The sequence below is a fragment of the Juglans regia genome, chromosome 8 (genome assembly GCF_001411555.2).
Source record: "Juglans regia cultivar Chandler chromosome 8, Walnut 2.0, whole genome shotgun sequence".
Taxonomy (NCBI): Eukaryota; Viridiplantae; Streptophyta; class Magnoliopsida; order Fagales; family Juglandaceae; genus Juglans; species Juglans regia.
Window position 1 is genome coordinate 29488846 of NC_049908.1, and position 20344 is coordinate 29509189.

General features: G+C 36.9%; 2 protein-coding genes and 1 non-coding gene across 5 annotated transcripts in view; 2 read left to right on the forward strand and 1 right to left on the reverse strand.

Annotated features, from left to right (window-relative positions):
* LOC109004516 (probable disease resistance protein At4g27220) overlaps positions 1-20344 on the reverse strand; it is a 963953-nt gene that overhangs the window by 46252 nt on the left and 897357 nt on the right. The gene's annotated exons all lie outside the window — the stretch shown is intronic.
* LOC109004522 (superoxide dismutase [Cu-Zn]-like) lies at positions 1279-9224 on the forward strand. Of its 2 annotated transcripts, XM_035693315.1 has the most exons (7): positions 1279-1384; positions 1472-1564; positions 1690-1785; positions 2619-2650; positions 2732-2807; positions 8699-8752; positions 9025-9224. In XM_035693315.1, exons 1-6 carry the CDS (start codon positions 1309-1311, stop codon positions 8740-8742), a joined length of 417 nt encoding a protein of 138 aa, XP_035549208.1. In that variant the 5' UTR covers positions 1279-1308; the 3' UTR covers positions 8743-8752; positions 9025-9224. The 2 variants fall into 2 exon arrangements, with proteins under 2 accessions (XP_035549208.1, XP_035549209.1); XM_035693316.1 differs by lacking the exon at positions 8699-8752 and having other exon boundaries at positions 1280-1384; positions 9025-9219.
* On the forward strand, positions 2167-2272 carry LOC118349382. Its single transcript, XR_004802350.1, has one exon. It is a non-coding gene; the product is annotated as a small nucleolar RNA snoR109 (small nucleolar RNA).

Here is a 20344-nt window from a genome sequence, read left to right on the forward strand (position 1 = left end):
AAAATTTTTAAAAATTACTGTAACCAAATTTTAAATATTTTAAATTTAATTAATTTAATGTGAACATATTTTATGTTTTAATATTACATTTAACTTTTAACTAATCTAACTCGAGTCCTCTTACTTCGCTTCGTCACTCTCCCCCTCCCCCTCCCCTTCTGTCTCTCTCTCTACCTGGGTTTGATTGTTCTCCTCCAGCTCTCTCCCCGTCCTCTCTGCTGAGCTCTCAAGGGGTGTTCTGGGGTGAGTTTGGAAGTTCTCTCTTTCCCTGTATTATTTTCTCACTCCTGATTTTTATCTCGTGGGTTGATATTGTTCTTTGATGTTCTGGGTTTTGTTTCTTTTCATCTGATTCGTAATAAATGTTACTCCTTTTCTTGGTAGTACTCCATTTTTGGGGGGCAGTTTGACTGTTGAGGAAGTTAAATATTTACACATAAGGAGTATGTACTTAAGTTTGCTAAGTGTTATTCTTCACAGTTTGCATTGGGTCTTGCGCTAGGTGTTACATAATGATGATCTTTGTTTCCCATCTGATTTTGTATAGTATTTGTTGTACTCTTTGGTTGGGTGTTGAGAAGGTTGGGGAAATTAAGAGAGAAATGATAATGGGTACATTGGTTAGTCTTTTTCCGACTTCAGTTTTAGCCGCATCAGCTTCATACTCTCTCCCCATGCAAGTTCTGTTATCCGGTAGTTTGGACTTTGGAGTGTGGACTCGTAATATCTTGCATTTACCGCTGTTTCTGAGTAGGAAAAAAAATGAATATTCTACTCGATTGGGCCTTTTGGATATATATAATCTAAATTTAAATTTCTGCCTGGGAATCGAGTTTTCTAGCTATTATTTGAATATATATTTTCCTTTAGAGTTTTTAGGGGTTTAAATTCAGTGAAAGCAAGTGATGTGTGTGTGTGTGTATTTATGTATGTGTATGTGTGTGTGTGTGTGTGTGTGTGGTAAACCTGTTTGCTAGCTTCAAAACGATGCAAATTTCGACTTTCTTTTCAAAGAAAAGGTTTTCCGGCAAAAAAAAATTAGCAGTCAAGAGTTGGATTATCTTGCATTACTTTTGAAAAAGCACCTCCTTTTTGCCATCTGAACATCATTGGAAGGGAGGGATTTATGAATCCAATTACCATAGCTGAGAGCATACTTTGATTGACCCAACATTTTTAATTATGTTCTAGTAGACTTTTTTGTTGCTTGTATTGCTTTCCACCTTTGTCTGTCCTCCTTTTTCCATTTTGAGGTCGTCTTATGTAATATAGATCCAATAAGCTGTTTCATTTAGAACACATTAAACGATGGTGAAGGCTGTGGCTGTTCTTGGCAGCAATGAGGGTGTCAGTGGGACTATCTACTTCACCCAAGAAGCTGATGGTAAGTTGGAAATCCTGTCTGATCACCCAGCAAGTGTAGATGTCTATTTTTCACATTTTGAAAGACATTTTTGTTGCAAATTTTCAGGCTCTACAACAGTAAGTGGAAATATTTCTGGCCTTAAGCCTGGTCTCCATGTTCATGCACTTGGGGACACAACAAATGGTTGCATGTCAACTGGTATAGTCCAAAGAGATGATGTTTGTTTCTTCGTATCTAAAGCATCCAGTCCAAGAGCAAACCCCACTTTGCTCCACACTAATCCCTTTTGTCTTTAATTTTATTTTTAATCTACCTGCTTACAGGACCACATTTCAATCCTGCTGGCAAAGAGCATGGTGCTCCTGAGGATGAGAATTGGCATGCTGGTGATCTTGGAAATGTCACTGTTGGTGATGATGGTATGTGCTGTGTTTACCTCTATCCCCTTGGTCATTCGTTGACAGCTTCCCAATCGTTGGACTCTATCATGTTCTATAATATGCAGGGGAGTAATCCAACTTTCAGGATGAGCTGCTGAGATCTTTCTTGCCCGCCCCACTTTATATGAAAAGCCAGCGGCAGCTAGTGTTTAAGTTCCTAGTTCTATCTCCCATTTATCATCCGTGAGTCATCTACTGTAGTTGCCCTCCTGTTTATTTTACTCAACCTTAACTCCATTGCAACCAAGTATTTTTCATTTATCTGTGATTTTTATATTTGTTGGGGGGAGGCTACTGGCTACATGTACCAAGGGAAAGGTGAACACTTCTATGAGTACCCTTGATCTTGACTTGCCAAAGCAGCTGTAGCCAAATCAAGTGGCTCATAGAAGTTAACTGGCCAGTCCTTGTGAGATCTCTTTCTTTGATCTCCGTCAACAATCTGCTTACCGAACTTCTCATGTTCTTTTGTTTTAGTCTTTTTTCTTTTAATTATTGCTATTTTTAACTTTTTTGGATGGGTAAAGAGAAGGGAGAGAAGAGGAAAATGGCATAGGATTTAGCCTTTTTAAGAGACCCTTCTCAAACATCAATTGTTAATACGGGTCACCTTCCAGGCAAGCTGCTTTGATTTCCCAGCAGTTTGCATCTAATGGTGCCTACAGTCTTCTACCAAAAAAGTTACTAAAAAATAATATGCAGAGCAAATTGTTTCGGCTGTTAGTTACCTGATAAGAAGGCTTAAGATGGGTATGTATTTTGTTCTGACACACAGTGGTGCACTAATGGATGGTATGTCTGTTGTCATACAGGGACAGCCAAGTTCACAATAATTGACAAGCAGGTGTGTTTCATTTTCTGTTTAAGTTTTACTTTTGCACATATCTTTAGTTACTTTTCACTGATGTATTTTACAATTTTGCAGATTCCACTTTCTGGACCAAATTCCATTATTGGAAGAGCTGTTGTTGTCCATGAAGATCAGGATGATCTTGGCAAGGGTAAACTCTTGAAACACACTGCTTGAAATCGTTCTGTTTTAGTTTTTATTTTCTGTATATTCATGATTAAAGCCAGCTATATGTAAACCAGTCTGAGTCACAATTGGAGCATCTGTGTTGATAAATTGATTTACTTGGTAAACAAGAAGAGTAAGGGCTTTTATTTTGTTTTTGTTTTTGTGGGGGTAAAGGTCACCACTTTAAGCTAAAGCTCTAGATATTTAGGGTAAATATTAGAAAATTGAGATTTTGATACCCCCTTTCAAGTTTGTCAGAGGTTAAAATAATGATGTTACTCTCAAGTCTGAAGCCTTTGAATTGGTTTCTAATATGGACTTCTGTTATTGAATTTTTCCCATTTCCCCAAGTGCTGTTGAAGTTATTCTAGAAAAAGCTGCATTAGGGCATGTTTGAACACACTCTGAATTCTCAAAATTGCCAAAACTTCTCATAATTCTCAAAAATTTTCATAATTTGATTCCCAAGCATCACTCAAAACAAAAACTTTTCAATTTCAAATTTTCAGTTTTTTCATTTAATCATTACCTAATCATTATTCAAACATAAAAATCAATACAATTTTTACAAATTTCAAAACAAAATACAAAAATCAATACAACTTTTACAAACTTCAAAACAATTTTTTTTTTTTTTTTTAAAGTAAAAGTAGAACTTTTGTTGATAGGAAGCCCAAGTATACAGAAAATGCCTAAGTTCCACTAAGCACTAGTGAGGGATACAATCAAATCATGAAAAATGTCTCATTATGTAACGACCCGACCCTATATATTTTTTTTTTTAGGGATAAAATTTGAATAATTTTATTAAGGCTTTATTATTATTATTATTATTATTATTTTCCTCTTCTTAGTCAAACTCCTTCTACCGGATTTTTTTTTTATTTTTCTCTTCTTTGAATTTCAAACGCGTAATCTATCCACTCACATCACATGCACATGCACGTCTCTTTTTTTTTTTCTAGGGTTTTCTTCTAGGTTCTCAAACATATATTCATACGGATGCAAGCCGCAATGCCCCATCGTGAATCCTCCTCTCACGCATCAAACGTACACATGCACGATTCCTTCCTTTTCCTCCGCTTGCACGACACTGCATTTATTTATACACTCACGCACACAGAGCACTTGCCACAAACCTCCTCCCCTCAAACCGTAGCACACGTCCGAGAAGGCAAGCTCCACCATCTCCCTCAAGCTCGTCCAGCAGACCACCTCTCCCTCCACCGTAAATCCCACTGCCGCGTTGGTTCACTTTCCTCCACACACAACCACTGCACGCCACCGGGAAACCGCAGCACCACCTTGCCACAGCCAAGCCTTCACTTGCGCCACTGCACGCACGGCAACGACGCCTCTGTTTTCCACACCCAAAAACAGAGCACTGAGCTCTCCGACCGTGAGCCACAGCCAGCCACCCTCAGCCACAGAACTCGCCGACGCCACCACTGACCACCATAGAATACTTCGGACCACCCTCAGCCGCCAAAGCACGCCGTAGCAGACCCCGCACCACTTTTTTGCACGTCCGACAGAGCATGCAGTCGCCTTCTCCACGGTAGCCACCTCTAGAGGCGCCGAACCCCCTCTCCGACGGCACAGAAACCGCCGACCTGCAACCCAGTGGCACCCACTCCGTCCCGGTAAGCCACGACCGTCGTCGTTCACCTCTTTCTCTCGGTTGTTTTTCGGTTTGGCAGAACTCTTTTTCTCTCATCCCGTAAACTCTCTCTCACTTTTCGTCTCTCTCTCTCTCCCTCACAGCTTTGCCGCCTCACTCGCCACCCTCTCCTCAGCCTCCGCTTCGTCGCGTGTTTCCTCTCTTGGTAAGGATGTCGCACGGCTTAGTTTTCCCCTCAAGATACCTGTCTTCAAGTTGAAGTCTTAAGTTTCTGTCGGTTTCAATTACTGAAGGGTAGTTTCTTTTATTTTTTAAATTACATTTTTGTCCCTTAGTTATACCTCAAGCAGCATACGTATTGAACTAATAGTTTATATTGAGCTTTAATTTTAGTTTTACGTGGACTCTTATTTACGGGCCGGGTTTTAAATCTTTTGTTATAAAGATTATCAGTTTAGATTAATTAGGATTTTAGGTTTAGAAAATATAGGATATTTTTTATAGTTTAGATTTCCAATAAAATCTCTTGTTTAATTAGAAATTTATGTAAATTACGTGTTTATTTTTATAGGCGACCGATTTCGTACCGAAAATAGTGGTTTAGCGTTGCAAGGTAAGTAGCATGATCATATCCTTACGCTTATGTACAGTGAGCTGTTTGTCTTTTTATAAAAGATATTATGCATGTATGCCCTTTATTGGAAGCCCCTTTTTACGTACCCAAAACATGATGAAATTATTTATAAAATGCATGATTTTATGTGAAAGATTATTCATAAAATTAATTAGGAAATGCATGATTTTATGAGAGAGTTATTTCATAAAATATTTATGAAAAATCATGATTTTATACGATGAAACATGTATCACGACGTTTATGAAAGAATGCGATTTTGTTTGAAATCTATGATGCGATATGACAAGTATGTATGTGATTTCTTTTGAAATCTATGAAATGACAAGTATGCAAGTATGATTTGATAAAATATGTAACGGCCTATGTTATGATATGAAAATGGTACCTATGTTATGGGCATATTGCATTGCAGGTCGTACATGCTGGTAGTGCACCCAGTATTGTCTTCCTTATGTATGGATTCCACAACCCGCGGCCACGGGCGGAATCGGAATCTTTTTAGATTCGCTAACCCTAACTCACGGGGGTCAACAGTGGGTAACGGCCTATGATAAGTGAAAGATAAGTTAATATTCATGCTCATGATTTTTATGCATGTATTTATGAATATGCACGCTTTTCAAGACACTTTATGTTTATTATGTTTACTGTATGATGTGTTGCTTATTGAGTATTCGACTCATTTTAGTTTATTTTTCATGTTTTAAACCCCCCCAGGTGATGACATTTATGAAGTTGAGACTGCAGGACAGGACTTGACTCCGGGAGACAAGGCTGAGACCTAGACAGATTTTGCTATGATTATTTCTATGGTTTAAATAAATTATTTTGATAAGCACATAAGACTTCTGTACTTTTAATAAATGCTTCCGCAGATTTTATTTTAAATTTTCAGTATTTATTGAAGTTTGTTATTTTATGAAATTCTTTCGTATCTGGCGCGTTGTTAAAAAGGAAAAACTTTTTATATTTAAGTTTAGTAGTAGCACACTGGCTCCTCAAAAATTCTAAAATGTCTTTTCGGGAACGGGGTGTTACACATTACAACTAATGCCCGATGCCCAAGAAAATAAAGCATTATAAAAGAATCTCTTCAGCTCATCCAAGAAACGCTCCGTCTTCAAACATTTTTTTTGTATTAAAACAAAAATAATATTAAAAAATAATATTCAAACAATTTTCTAATTTTATAATATTTTTATTCAGCTTCTTCTCTCTCATTTCTCAAAACCAAATAAAACATCTTCACTTAAACCATTTCACTACTATTCACAAAATTCTGATATACTCCAAGTGTCCAAACATGCCCTTAGATTGGTTTCTTCTTGTAGAGGTACTTGTAGATTAGGGCTGTATATTTTACTGTCTCCCATTTTCCTGTGATAATCACTGTTTTTTATGTACTTATTCCATTTTTTTATGCATTTGCCAATGCATTTGGATTTGCTTCTTAATGCTAATGAATATCTGGACATCAACTCTTGCTTGACAAATTGATGCTTCTAGATTTCCCAGCATCAATTTGAGGGGGGGTGTCACGGAGATATGATTTGAGTATCATTATTGTAATTTTAGTAATGTTTTCCTTTATAGTTAGATACTTTCCTTTCTAGCTAGATATATACATAACTGTGTAAATACTTACCTTGTATAGATATTAGGCGCTGGAAATCTGGAATTTATTGTGTAAAATCCCTTCTATATAATGAAAGAAATCCCTATGGAAAGGGTATTCAGACCAATTTGACAGAGAATCCATATGGTCATGTTAACTAGGATTTCTTATGTTACTTGGGTGGTGTGGTTTTGGAGAAAGATGAATTTCATGGATTAGGCATTGCATTACTACAGCCCCTTTTTTTTGGTTTTGGTGAATGGTGCGCTGGAGGGTTTCTTTAACAGCTCTAGGGGATTAAGGCAAGGGGACCCTCTTTCCCCTTTTCCGTTTGTCATTATTATGGATGCACTTAGTCGTATGTTGGAAGCAGTTGTTGTTGATGGAGGTTTTCTTTCTGGTTTCTCTGTGGGAGATGTTAATATTTCTCATCTTGTCTTCGTTGATGATACTTTACTTTTGTGTGAGCTGGACAATGGTCATATTCTATATTTGAGGGCTCTTCAGATTTGTTTTGAAGCTGTCTTTGGCTTGAAGGTGAATCTTTTGAAGTCTGAAATGGTTCCCGTGGATATAGTGAATAATGTTCAGGATTTGGCGAACATTCTGGGTTGTAAGGTCTCTTCGCTGCCCTTGAAATATCTTGGTCTTCTGTTGGGGGCTGCTTTCAAGGCAAAATCTATTTGGGAGGGTGTGTTAGAAAAAAATGATAGAAGGTTGGCAGGTTGGAAAATGATTTATTTGTCTAAGGGCGGTAGATTAACTCTTATCAAAAGTATGTTATCTAACCTCCCTTCATACTTTCTTTCCTTATTTCTGTTACCTGCTAGTGTGGCCTCTCAAATTGAGATGATGTTTCGTAATTTTCTTTTCGGAGGTATTGGGAAGTAAGCTTAAGTTTCACCTTGTTGGCTGGGATAAAGTTTGTTTTCCGGTATCTTGTGGTGGTTCGGGGGTGCATAATTTGAGGATCTTCAATAAAACACTTTTGGAGAAATGGTTGTGGAGATATCACCAGGAAGGGGAGAGTTTGTGGAGAGTCGTTATAGATTCAAAATACAGGGAGTCTTAGGAGGGTTGGTGTGTTTTTCCTACTCTTTACCAGATGTCTAGTGACAAAAGAAGCTTTGGTGGCTGGCTTGTTGGTGTGTTATTGTGATATCCCATATGATAAGGATAAGGGTTGGTGGTGTATGGGATCCCACATTACTTGAGAATGAGAAGTTCTTGTTTCAATGGGGCTCCAATTGTATCATTGACTATTCATTTTGGAGTATAGGTTATGTGGTTTGGGCCTTCCATTGGGGTGTTACAGTTCTAATGGTTCTTTCCATTGGAATGTCAGTTTTGTTAGAGCAGCTCATGACTGGGAACTTGGAATGTTTGCTGATTTTTTTGACAACTTGTATGCTATGTTCTTTTGTTTGGTAATGTGATGGAGGATAGGGTGATTTGGACTCTTGATGGAAATTCTAGGTTCTCGGTGCGTTCCTTTCTTGTGTAAGAAAAATGGGGAATCCGTGGATTTTCTATTGTTACTTGTGATGTGGCTAGGTTCTTGTGGAATGAGATTACTAATGATTGGTGTGGTATGGGTTATGCCTGGCAGAGTGTGGAAATTTTAAAGTGCTGGACAGGTATTAGGGGAAATATTGACATCGCTGCTGTGTGGAAGATGATTATTCCTCTTTGTATTATGTGGTGTTTGTGAATGGAGAGAAATAAGAGGTGCTTTGAAGACCAGGAGCCATTCCTTGGATGAGCTGAAGAGATTTTTTTTATAATACATTATTCTCTTGGGCGTCAGAGTATTTAGTTGTAATGAGGGCAGTTTTCATGATTTGCTTGCATCTCTCATTGTTGTTTATTGGTACTTAGGCTTATCGTGTGTATACTTCCTGTGTACTTGAGCTAAGCCTTTTCCTATTAATAAAGTTTACTTTTACTTAATAAAAAAAAATTATTGCCACTTCGAACTTAATATAATTATTTGATATGTAGGGGGACATGAGCTTAGCAAAAGCACCGGAAATGTTGGTGGCTGAGTAGCTTGTGGTATGTAAATTATCCAGATCACCCTGAAGCATAATCGATGCATAATTCGAACATAATTTATAGCCCATTTTTAATTTGGCTTTGTGTCCAATTTTTAGCATGTGTAGGTGTTACCAACGCGCTCTCTCTCTCTCTCTCGCTCTTTGGAAATAGCATATATTGTCTATTTGATCTATGAAAAAATCTGCATTGTGATTTTTTCTTTATTCTTTTGTCTTGTCTTTTACCTTCTGCTCGCATGATGTTTAATATTACCTCGGAATTTTGTGCAGGTATTATTGGTCTGCAAGGATGAACTGCTGCTCCCAAAACCGTTAATCTAGTGTGTAGAGCATTATCTCCTGCAATTAGGCTTGTGAAGGACTTCCTGAGTACTCTTCTAAATAAATGACAAACCTCTTTCTTATCAGTATTACATAAAGTTCATCAAATTTTCATTTGCCTTAGTTGTAATGTTCTCATACGATGCACGTAAGGGATTTACCAAGCAACCCCCAGTGTATCTCAATCTAACATTCAAGGGTCATAGCATTTTTTTCATGCTAGATCTTATTAGAATAACCAGTGAACCAAACATCTCACTTGCACACAACAAAGTACGAGAGCATCGTAACCCTTATCCAAATATCATTGACGATGAGATCTCTTTGTTTGGTCATGAGAAAATTACAACTCATTGAAAAATGCAGGCATCACTATAACTTATCAACACCCCCACAAAGCAAGCAACTGGGAATCAGAAGGGTTTGCAAGATACCAGATTTTTGTTAAAATAACTAGAAAAATGGACAGCACTTAAAGATACATCGATTACAAAATCGATGCGCGCATTTAATAGTAAAAAAATCCCTCTGGTAGAAATACCCACTAGGTTGTAAGTGGGTATTTCGAATCAAGTATAAGGCAGATGGAACTATAGAAAGACACAAAGCTAGATTGGTAGCTAAAGGCTACACTCAACAAGAAGGATTGGATTTTTTTTGACACTTTTTCTCCAGTAGCAATGATTACTTCCATTTGCTTGTTATAGTTGTTATTAAAAATTGGCATATTCACCAATTAGATGTTAATAATGCATTTTTACATGGTGAATTGCATGAAGAAGTTTATATGGAGTTGCCCCTGGTTTGGTTGTCAAAGGAGATAATAAAGTTTGTAAACTTCTTAAGAGTTTATATGGCTTGAAACAAACATCCAGACAATGGTTTGCTAAACTATCCATAGCATTGCTTGATTATGGTTTTACTCAAGATATCTCAGATTGTTCTTTGTTTATCAAGAAATCTGAATCATCCTTCATAGCTTTACTAGTCTATGTAGATGATATTCTGTTGGCCAGTGACAGCTTGATTGAAATATAATTGCTTAAAACTTTTCTACATGATAAGTTTACAATTAAAGATTTGGGGGAACTCAAATATTTTCTCGGATTGGAGATAGCAAGATCTAAAACTGGCATATCAATTTGTCAAAGGAAGTATGTTCTAGACATACTTGAACAAACTGGAATTCTTGGTGCCAGACCTGCAGCTTTTCCAATGGAATCGAATTTAAAGCTCTCTGCTTCAGATTTAGATTTGTATGAAGATCTTTCAGCCTACAGAAGATTAGTTGGGTGATTGTTATACTTAACAATAACTCGACCTGACCTTGCCTATTTAGTCCAAGTTCTTAGTTAATTTTTAGTCAAACCAGCTGTTAGTCATTACCAAGCAACCATTCGAGTTCTCAAGTATCTAAAGGCAACCCTTGGACAAGGATTATTCTTTCCAGCTTCATCAGAATTGCAGCTCAAGGCTTTCTCAGACAGTGATTGGGCAGGGTGTATTGACACTCAAAGGAGTGTAACAAGCTTTGCCATTTTCTTGGGTGATTCATTAATTTCATGGAAGAGTAAAAAGCAAGCTACAATAAGCAGATCTTATATAGGGCCCTTGCTTCAACAGCTTGTGAGATTCAATGGCTCCTTTATGCAATGCAAGACCTAGCAATCAACCACCAGCAGCCAACTTTGGTTTATACAGACAGTAAAATCAGCATTATCTATTGCAACTAATCTAGTCCAACACGAGAGAACAAAGCACATACAGATAGACTGTCATCTTATTAGAGAGAAGTTGCAACAAAACATCATCAAGCTCTTCCATGTCCCTTCAAGATTACAACTGGCGGATATTTTAACAAAGCCTCTAGGCTCTCTTCCATTTCATCATACTCTTCGCAAGATGAACATCCTTAATATACATGTTCATCTTGAGGGGGTTGTTGGAATATAGCCTCACAGATCGAACAAATGGAGTTAAAATCTAAAGCTACACGTGTTAAACTGGAAGAGGAGAAGAAGAGTTAATTATTTCTGTTATTATAGTTAGTCTGTTATTTCTCATTTAGCCTTGTATAAATATAGTTCAAGTACTCTGTAATTAATGATCCAATTCCTTTTCATGAAAGAATTTCCAATTCATCTTCTCTGTTTACATCCATGCAATCTCTTCTTACAAGCCAAATCTCGATTCATCTAAAACTTGACAATACATTCCTAGTGGATAAATCCTCCTATAGATTAGTATGACCAAACACAGATGGCTCTCTAACAAGCAATAAAGGAGGTTAGGGTGATGCTTTGAGAGGGCAGCTGCTCTTGCTTTTGCTGCTGTATGAGTCTAGAATTGTCTTACAACATCAATTGGGAGCGACTGACAGTAATTAATCTTTTAATAGCTTGGAGGGTTGTAAGAAGAATGGGGACATGCCACTGACTCCATGAATATGGCCATATTTTGAATGAGCAGCACAGTGCCATGAAAAAAATCTTTGTAGAGGAGATTTTCAGCTTGCTTGGTCACTTTGTAATCACTGATGTTACCATCAGTCAGAGAAGTCATAATCTAGGCTGCATTGCTAATAAATGGTATCATCTATATATAGAAATTGTCTTAAAAGAGATTCAAACTATCTTTATATTATCTGCGTGGGATATTGTTCTATGTACCCTTTCGATTAGTTTGCCAAAACAGCTAGTGAAAAGGAAATAATGATAATAACAATACTATCCTCTAGAGACCTCATCACTTTATCTTCTAATCACATGGTGCCAATTAGACTAGAACCCAGACTGCTATAATTACCTCCTCTGTGTGCTACTCTCAGGCAGAAGGCTGAAAACCATATGTCCCAACAACCATACAAAGAACCACTATATGATTACCAACAAAGTTTACTCTGTCAGTGCAGAAACACAATAGGAACTGTTTGTTCAAGCGATCATTGAAATTGGGATTGAGTGAAAAGTTAAGAGTCGAAGACTCCCTGCTGTTCCAATTACTAAAGAAACCTTATGATTTGACAACTCCCAAACAAATTTAAGGCACAGTTTGTTACCTATTCTAGAGTTGAGCTAATGCTCACCAAACTTTATTACAGCGAGATTTGCGATTGAATCACAAATCTCGCTTCCTTTCTTCAGTATTTGTAATTAGAAATTTCAATAAGATAAAGGTACTTCTCAAAAAAATTCCAAAAATGCTAATTCAAAACCATATATCATATGGTGCCCATTTCAACAAAAACACAATTGTGAACTACTTATTGCAACCATGCTTTTTGGTGAAATCAAATTAAACTGATGAAGTCCCAGCTGATGACGTAGGAACAGAAACTAAGTATACATCTCGAGATTTTCAAATCATTCAAACACTGGAATAAAATCTCCACACTTTTATGTGAAATGCCACATTGGGCACGTTTCATTTGTAAACACTCCATGGCTTCCAGTAAACCATAAAATCTCTTCCTGCTACTTATGCAGCCAAGTATACCACTTCATGGAGTATCAATTAAATTTCTACAATTAGATCTTTAAACAGACGTACCATTTGAAAGCTTGTAAAACTTATTTTGCAAGTAATCAAGAATTGCGTTGAAGAACACAAAAGGCATAGTCCGCATATGAGAGCTCATAACATTTGTGCACAAGAATGTCATAGTTCTTTTAAATCTTTATATGTTTGAAAGAGAAATAATTTGTATAGTTCTAGGGTGTGCAAGCCCCACACACCTTCCTTTGAAAAATGTAGGCAAATAGGCACTATTTATTTTCCAAAGGAGGAGTGTGTGAGGCTTAATCGTCCTAAGACTGTATCTAGCATTACTTATGTTGAAATTGCCTAATTAAACACCACCCTGCACCAGTTTAGTCTGCTCTAGCCAGTTTAGTCCTAAGGTGTTACCAATGCGCTCTCTCTCTCTTTTGAAAATAGCGTATATTTGATCTATGAAAAAATCTGCATTGTGGGTTTTTTCTATATTCTCTTGTCTTGTCTTTTACCTTCTGCTCGCATGATGTTTAATATTACCTCGGAATTTTGTGCAGGTATTATTGGTCTGCAAGGACTTCCTGAGTACTCTTCTAAATAAATGACAAACCTTTGCGTTGGGTCTGTATTTGTGATCTAAAATTGGGTGCTTGTGCTTTGTTTCCTTTTCATGTAATGCCGACCTCTTTCTTATCAGTATTACATAATGTTGAACAAATTTTCATTCGCCTTAGTTTTAATGGGTCTTCTTTCTTCCATCAGGTTTAAATTGCCTTTTTCATCTTTGTTCCTGATGATAATACGAAAACGTTACGAATAATTGTGATTGTATATGGTCTAACAAGCTAGAATAACATTCGTTGTATAATACTGTAGCCATCCTGTGATGTGGCATACTTCCACTGAGGGCAAATCCTTTATTATTATTATTTTAACTTCTCAATGTTCTCATCCGCATGCACGTAAGGGATGCACAAAGCAATCCCCAGTGTATCTCAATCTATCATTCAAGGTTCATGCATTTTTTCATTAAGATGGCTAGTCCAATGTGGACACACCTAGTCAAAAGTTGATACTATAACCAAAAGTTAACATTCTAGCCAAATTTTGGACTTGGCTAGAATTCTGATTTTTTTTTTTTTTTTCCCACTGAACACCGAAGAAATTTGATGGGTACCAAAATGCCGCTTACACAGTTCTGTACAAATTTGGAACCCAAAACTGTTCCCTCATCCATACATTATGCAACTGAAGAGTGCCTCATATGCACATCAGGTGCCAATAAACAGAAGTCCAAATACAATGGATTCATATGTTAAAATGCAAATTCAGTCAGCGGTCTAGGAATGATAGACCAGCAAAAGAGTACCGAGACGAAACTAGCACAGGCACCGCTTCATGCTGGGCAGCCTGATAATGATGTGTCTTGTCTTTGTGCAGTAAAGCATCAGCAACATATGTGGAGTATAAACTACCCACTTGATCAGTTTCTGTCCCGCGTAAATTGGCACTCTCGATTGGGTGCGTTCCACCAATAGGATAAGAACCTGATGAAACACCATAATGATAACCAGTAGTAGAGGTTGCAGTCACAAAAGGTACAGTGGATGACATTTCACATCTAGCACCAAGATCATAAGCATGGTACTCTCTCATTCAAGTAGAGAGAATCGGCCTGAACAGTCTCTCTCTTTGTGGGGACAATATTTATATGTAAAAGGTAAGGCTGTCTTAGAAGGTGCTCTCCCTGAGGACCATAAGCTCGACAGTCCTTTCCAGCCGGGTAAAAGTCCCGAGGAGTCTCTTCTCTTGGTAGAGTTGCCATGTCTCTGTATACAAGACGCTGATGATCCCTTTCATAAGATGGCAACTGAAATCTACTAGAATCACTATTTGTATAAGGATCCCTAGCAAGTGTTTCCTTCTGATAACGGGGCCACACTTCTCTTACTCTTTCATGAACTTTCCTGTCACCAACTCTAGCGACTTGAGGAAAGTAGATAGGCAACACAGTTGAATGAACTTCAGCCGGTCGAAAAAGCTTTTCAAGATTCCTTGCCTGAATGGAAAAATTACAAAAATACAACGATCCCAAACTACCGGAGACAAAAAAAAAGTGAATCTTATTTGCTTAACAGTAAGTTCTGTTTTGAATTTGTGCTTTTCATTATAATTTTCCTTGATTGCCTTCTTAAAAACACCCTCAGGTAGTGGAAGACAATCTTTCTCAATAGTGAACCGCACCTCAAAATTGATAACTCATCAGTATCCAGATCTACCAAGATAGATGAATAAAATTACAATAATTAGATACAAAACTCAAGCTCCAAGAAAATCTGACCTGAACAGGGAATGCCCCACCTTGGCTCAAGTTTAATGCCACCAGAAGAGGCCGCCTTATAAATCCCACAAAGAAGCTTCAAATCAAAATCATAGAGAAAAAGTTTAATCCCAGGTTTATCATGACATCCTTTTTACTTGTTGTAACACCCATTACACGATAGCGAAAACAATTTGGCTTAGTCTTTGCATTGCACATGAATATCAAACCGCCGAGTTTTTCTTTATTCTTCTCATCACATTGGCTCTTCTTAGTGCCATCATGTTTTTCTTTGTTCTTTTGACTCTCAGTACTACCGTCTGACATACGATGCCTTCCTTCGTTTCTCTCTTTTTGTTTGTGATTTTCCAACTCAATGATCTTCTTCTCTTGGTTATTTTCAGGCTGATGGCTCTTCACCTTATGCTCTTCATCATTGACGTTCTTCTCACTGCCTTCTTCTCTAGAATTTAGCTTTTAACCTCTCCTCCACCAATGCTGCTTTCTATGTTACCCTTCAATACACGCTTATTATTCTCTCTCTGTTTCCACTGAGCCTGTCGACCACCTTTATCTTTTCTGGAGTTCAAAAATTTACTACCAAGAGGCATCTTTGCAATTTTTGATTCAGCCTTTAATGATTTCGGGGTTTTCTTTTTTTGATGACTCTGGTCCAGTAGATGCCTCTGTTTCCTTCTTTTTATAATCTTGTTTCATAGGTGCCTCGACAGGAGAGTCTGATTTGTTTTTGTTATCTTTTTGTTCCTTCATGTAAGACTCTGGTTCAGTAGGTGCCTCTGCAGGAGTCTCTGCTTCCTTTTTTTTTTTTCCCCTGTTCCATATTTCCACAAACCAAGAGGCTGCCTGATCAAGATGTTTCCCAGCAAGCACGTTGCCAATAAAAAAGCTTTTTCTTTGTTTTCTATTAACTAGAAGCAAACTGGATTAAACTATTCAGATAGGATGATACAAAAACAAGAAGAAAATGAGAATAAGGAAGTCATAAGCATTTAGTCAATTGATTATTTTTATCTAGGCTCCATGGACTTGCATCCAATTCTTCAGATATTCTGATTCAATTAAATTGGAAGAAGTAAAAGTTCAAAAACTTGAAAAAAAATGAATGCATTATGTATTAGAATACATGTGTACTGCCAAAATTGTTAGTGAAAATAAATGAGAGAGAGAGAGAGAGAGATCCCCATAAGCACCAATTTATGTGCAAGCTTGATAAATTATCAAGCACATCAATCAAAATAAGGTCAACACAATAAAAAAAAGTAAGTTACCATCTTTACATACTGGCTTCCTCTCATCTGTGAAGGCTTGGGTTCAGCAAATTTATTTCTATCAAGAACAGGGTAAACTTTTTTATAAGTGGAAAAAGGTTAAATAAAAAATGTCCATCAACATCAACTGTTATCTAAACCATAATTTTCAGTTGTCATCCTCTTTATCTCCTCCCAGATCGGGAATTGCCACATAGTGAAAGAGGTGAAGCAAGGGAATTCTAATATCGAAGGGATCAAGGACTTCCTGGATCAGAGTTCCTTAGGAGTCAGAAAGCAGTCGCAAAATCCAGTTGGAATATGTGCTTCTTCCTAGTTTCAATAACAAATGGATTTGAAAAGATGGAAAATTTACTTGAAACCTGCTCCATTGGTTAATTTATTTTTTATGCAGGATGAATGCAACAACAAATTGTTCATTGATAATTTGGAAGAATTGACAGGGGTGCCTGTTTTGCTATAAGATCATCTGATCTAAAAAATCTATTCGATATCTTTAAAGAAAGTACCAGAAGTGGAAACATAGAGTGGGAGGCTTTTTTGCTGAAAAGCTATCCAAGAATTCAAGAACTAGAAAGACATATGAAGTGCAAAAGAAAGACACCCAGCAAGACAAGTGAGAATCTAAGTAATGCATAGGAAGCTCTACCGTCAAATATAACTCTAAAAACAAAAGCATTTATGTTTGCTCAGTCAATTCCAATCTCAAAATAAGCAGCACTTGTACAACTTGACCCATCTTTCGATTAAGCCAACTAGGATGATAAGTATACCTCATACTAGATCATGGCATGCCCTCCTTCACCTGCATAGTGTGCTTTTGAACACACTGTCTTTATATTTTCTTAGGTCAACTTCTTCCAAAATGGAGAAAATAAATTAACTTTGATCTAGAAGACACCCACAATAAATAATCTTTGGGCAATATCACAGCAGCCCTATCTTTTCACTTCCTTTTGCTTTTCTTTCCTCATACATACTACTTAGGTACTTCATATAAAAAGAAAGCACCAATAAAGTTATCTTCACAGCTCTAGCACTGGAAACTATGCTATTTCTCGCCATGAATAGTCTAAGTGAGCAATACAACAATTTGAATACTGCCTAACGCAGCCAATTACTTTTTAATGAATTGAATATCATCTAATGTAGTTCAATATCCCTATCAAAAAACGCAGTTAAAAAACACCATCACACAACTTTTGGGGGGAATTCGAGAAAGGAACAATTTTCATAACCTCATTTGTTTTCCCTCCCTATCCTCATAGATCTTTCAGTGACTTTTCTAGAAATACACCAAAAAAGTAAACTCTGTACCGTTATTATCGATAGAAACATTATTTCCAGTCGGCACTCTTGTGGTGGCTCGCGCATAATGACCTCGACAAAGCATAATGCCGTAAGAATATCGACTAAGTCTAAACTAATTCAAACTCTAAATGCCCTGAAAGCCATCTCAATTTTCTCCTTCAGAAACTCACATTAGACAAACTAAGTACTTCTACCATGTGAAAAACATCTTTAATCCAATGAATAAAATCAAGCAGTGAATTTTATAAATCTCACGATGAATCATTCACATCGATAAATCCATGAATAGAACAACAAAAATGCATCTACCTAAAAAATCAGAGTTTAGTTCAACCTAGCCTAAAAGTAATACCACAATGGGTGGAGACTCGCACTTTAGCGCGTTAAAAACTCTACAATACCAAGCACCAGAAAATCCATTTTATTTTCTAACTTCTACCTTCCCTACCTTTTCTTTTAAACAAACCCAGTTAATTTCCATGAGATTAAAAGCCAAAAAACAGAGTAAAAAAAAAAGTTCCAATTAAAACCCTAAGACGGAGATAGATAGGAAGAGATTACCTGGCGAAGCAGAGAGAAAGAGAGAGGGCGACTGTTAAAAGCGAGAGAAAATGATCGAGCACCGTCCAGTAGATCTGGAAGAGAAGAAGTGTTAATTAATCGTATATTATATCTGATTCTGTTTTTCTTTTTTAGGCTCATATACAATCGAAAAATTTAATTATACGTATTGATTAATTAAAAAATAAATTTTTTAAAAATAATGTTAATTTGAATTTTGAATTTAAAATATAAAGACAATAATATTAATACGTAGATCAGTATATAAACTTGATTATATATAACAAAATTATGTATGAATTGAATATATTGGCATCCTCATCGTTTTTTTTCTTTTAAAAAGAAATATTCTAAATACATGCACACTAATTAAAAATATGTAAGTTTATTTTTTTATTCTCATAATAATATTCTTTCAATTGTTTTCAAAAAAATCTTACTTGACATCTTCCATTTCTTTCTATTTTCTTCTTTTCCTTTCCATATCCACCTTTCATTTCTCCTGACACCTTCTATTTTTCCTTGTCCCTTCCTTGTCTCACGTTCCTCTCTCTTCCTTTATCTTCTAGTGATGGGACCTCCCCTTTGGACTGGGGCCTAGTAGACTTACTTTGGGTCGTGTATATTTTATCACTGCCAGTACCTATAATGAGAGAAAAATTAGTGTTATTGATGAGTGTTAAACCACCAATTTTACTTTAACCTAATGGAAAAATACATATTTAATTACCTATTTGTATCTTAACAATAAGCATTAAGTGTTGCTAAAAACACCAAAGTTTGTATCGAATACTAATATATTTAAACTATCTAGTGTGTTAAGACGTGGGAAAATATATATATATATATATATATATATATAATTGGTTGCTTGCAGTTACTGATTATTACATTCAAAGATTAAACTTCATGGTTTTATAAGTTGGGAATAGACTTAACCCTTTCTTAGAATAACCATTGAGTTGTATCATAGTGATTTGACTCTCGAAGCCAATGTGTGACAGTATTAAGATCATGCTAATTCCAACGTAGCTTTGGTGTACTCAAGACTCCGTGACAGAACGTCTCCATCTCAGGACAACATCTCACAATTACAATTTACATTCTCCAAAGATGGAGAACTCGAAGGAATTATAAGCTGATCCAGAGCAAAACTTTGTGAGGTTTGATAAGCCCTCAAGTTCTAAGTATGTTAATTTGTTGAGTAATCGCCACATTTGCTTCACTATCTTCCGTTGCTACAATTTCTATAATCCTTTTGCATTTGCTTATAGTCATTATTTTGAGTTGCAGCAGAGTTCTAACTGCATGTTGAGGGTTTAACCAAATTGATCAATTCGTGAGAATTCAATAGTTTCAATCCTACCAAATTTGGAAGAGATACTGAGGATGGCACTAGATTTTTCAATTTGGCGCATCGTGATAGTCGGAGAATTTCCAAATTATGAAAAAGTGGGCATGGTTGGGTATTTTCTTTCCACAAATGTGTAACTGTAAGCATAGGTAGATGCTTGAGCACTAGTTGTCTTAATCGTGGGACTACCAAATCTTGTTTTTCTCGATCAAGAAGTTCGTAAGCTGGGAATATTTTCTCCCAGCCACAATTAGATACTTCAAACATCAACAGATTTGGTAGTCTTGCAAGGAACGTCGTAGCAAGACCTGAAAACTGGCCATTCATCAAGTTCCATTTCAATTAGCTTAGGGAACACAAAAAGTCCGGTTGCTCCTTTTTTTGTGACTCTTTCTTCCGTCCCTGACCATTAGGGGTGTACAGGAACTGACCAAACTGGCAGCAAACGACTGGAACCGGCCACTAGAGTCAGGAACCAGCCAAAATCGATGAAGAACTAGCCGGCGTGTGGCAGTTATTTGCTCAACTGAAACAACGCACGTCGTTTTAGCCTTAATGTATGGGAAAAAAAAAATGTGGAATGACGCCGTTTGATTTAAAACCAAACGGTGTCGTTTCGATATTATATCGTCTTCTACCTCCCTTCTTCTTCCCCAATCAATTTCTAGTTTCTTTCATCCTCTCTCTCTACTCTCTCAGACCACTATTGTCGCTAGCTCAAACTGAGAACCTACCGTGACTGCCAGAGTCGATACGACTGGTTTTTCTCCTCTCCATCGACCGATTACGGCTGGTTATTAAGGCGTGTGACTCTTTACTATTTTGCCCCTCTTGCTTTTCAAATAGAGTAATGCTACTCATCATCCTCTCATCATCCCATGATGTGTCATTAGATGATTGAATGTTATTTATTATGTTTTACTTGTGAATCTATCATTTAAT

Excerpts from the sequence above, each read along its gene's own strand:
- LOC109004522 (XM_035693315.1), top strand. The coding sequence starts at position 1,309 with ATGGTGAAGGCTGTGGCTGTTCTTGGCAGCAATGAGGGTGTCAGTGGG. Across the intron at positions 1,565-1,689 it reads AAATGGTTGCATGTCAACTG|GACCACATTTCAATCCTGCT; the intron begins GTATAGTCCAAA and ends ACCTGCTTACAG. Across the intron at positions 1,786-2,618 it reads TGTCACTGTTGGTGATGATG|GGACAGCCAAGTTCACAATA; the intron begins GTATGTGCTGTG and ends GTTGTCATACAG.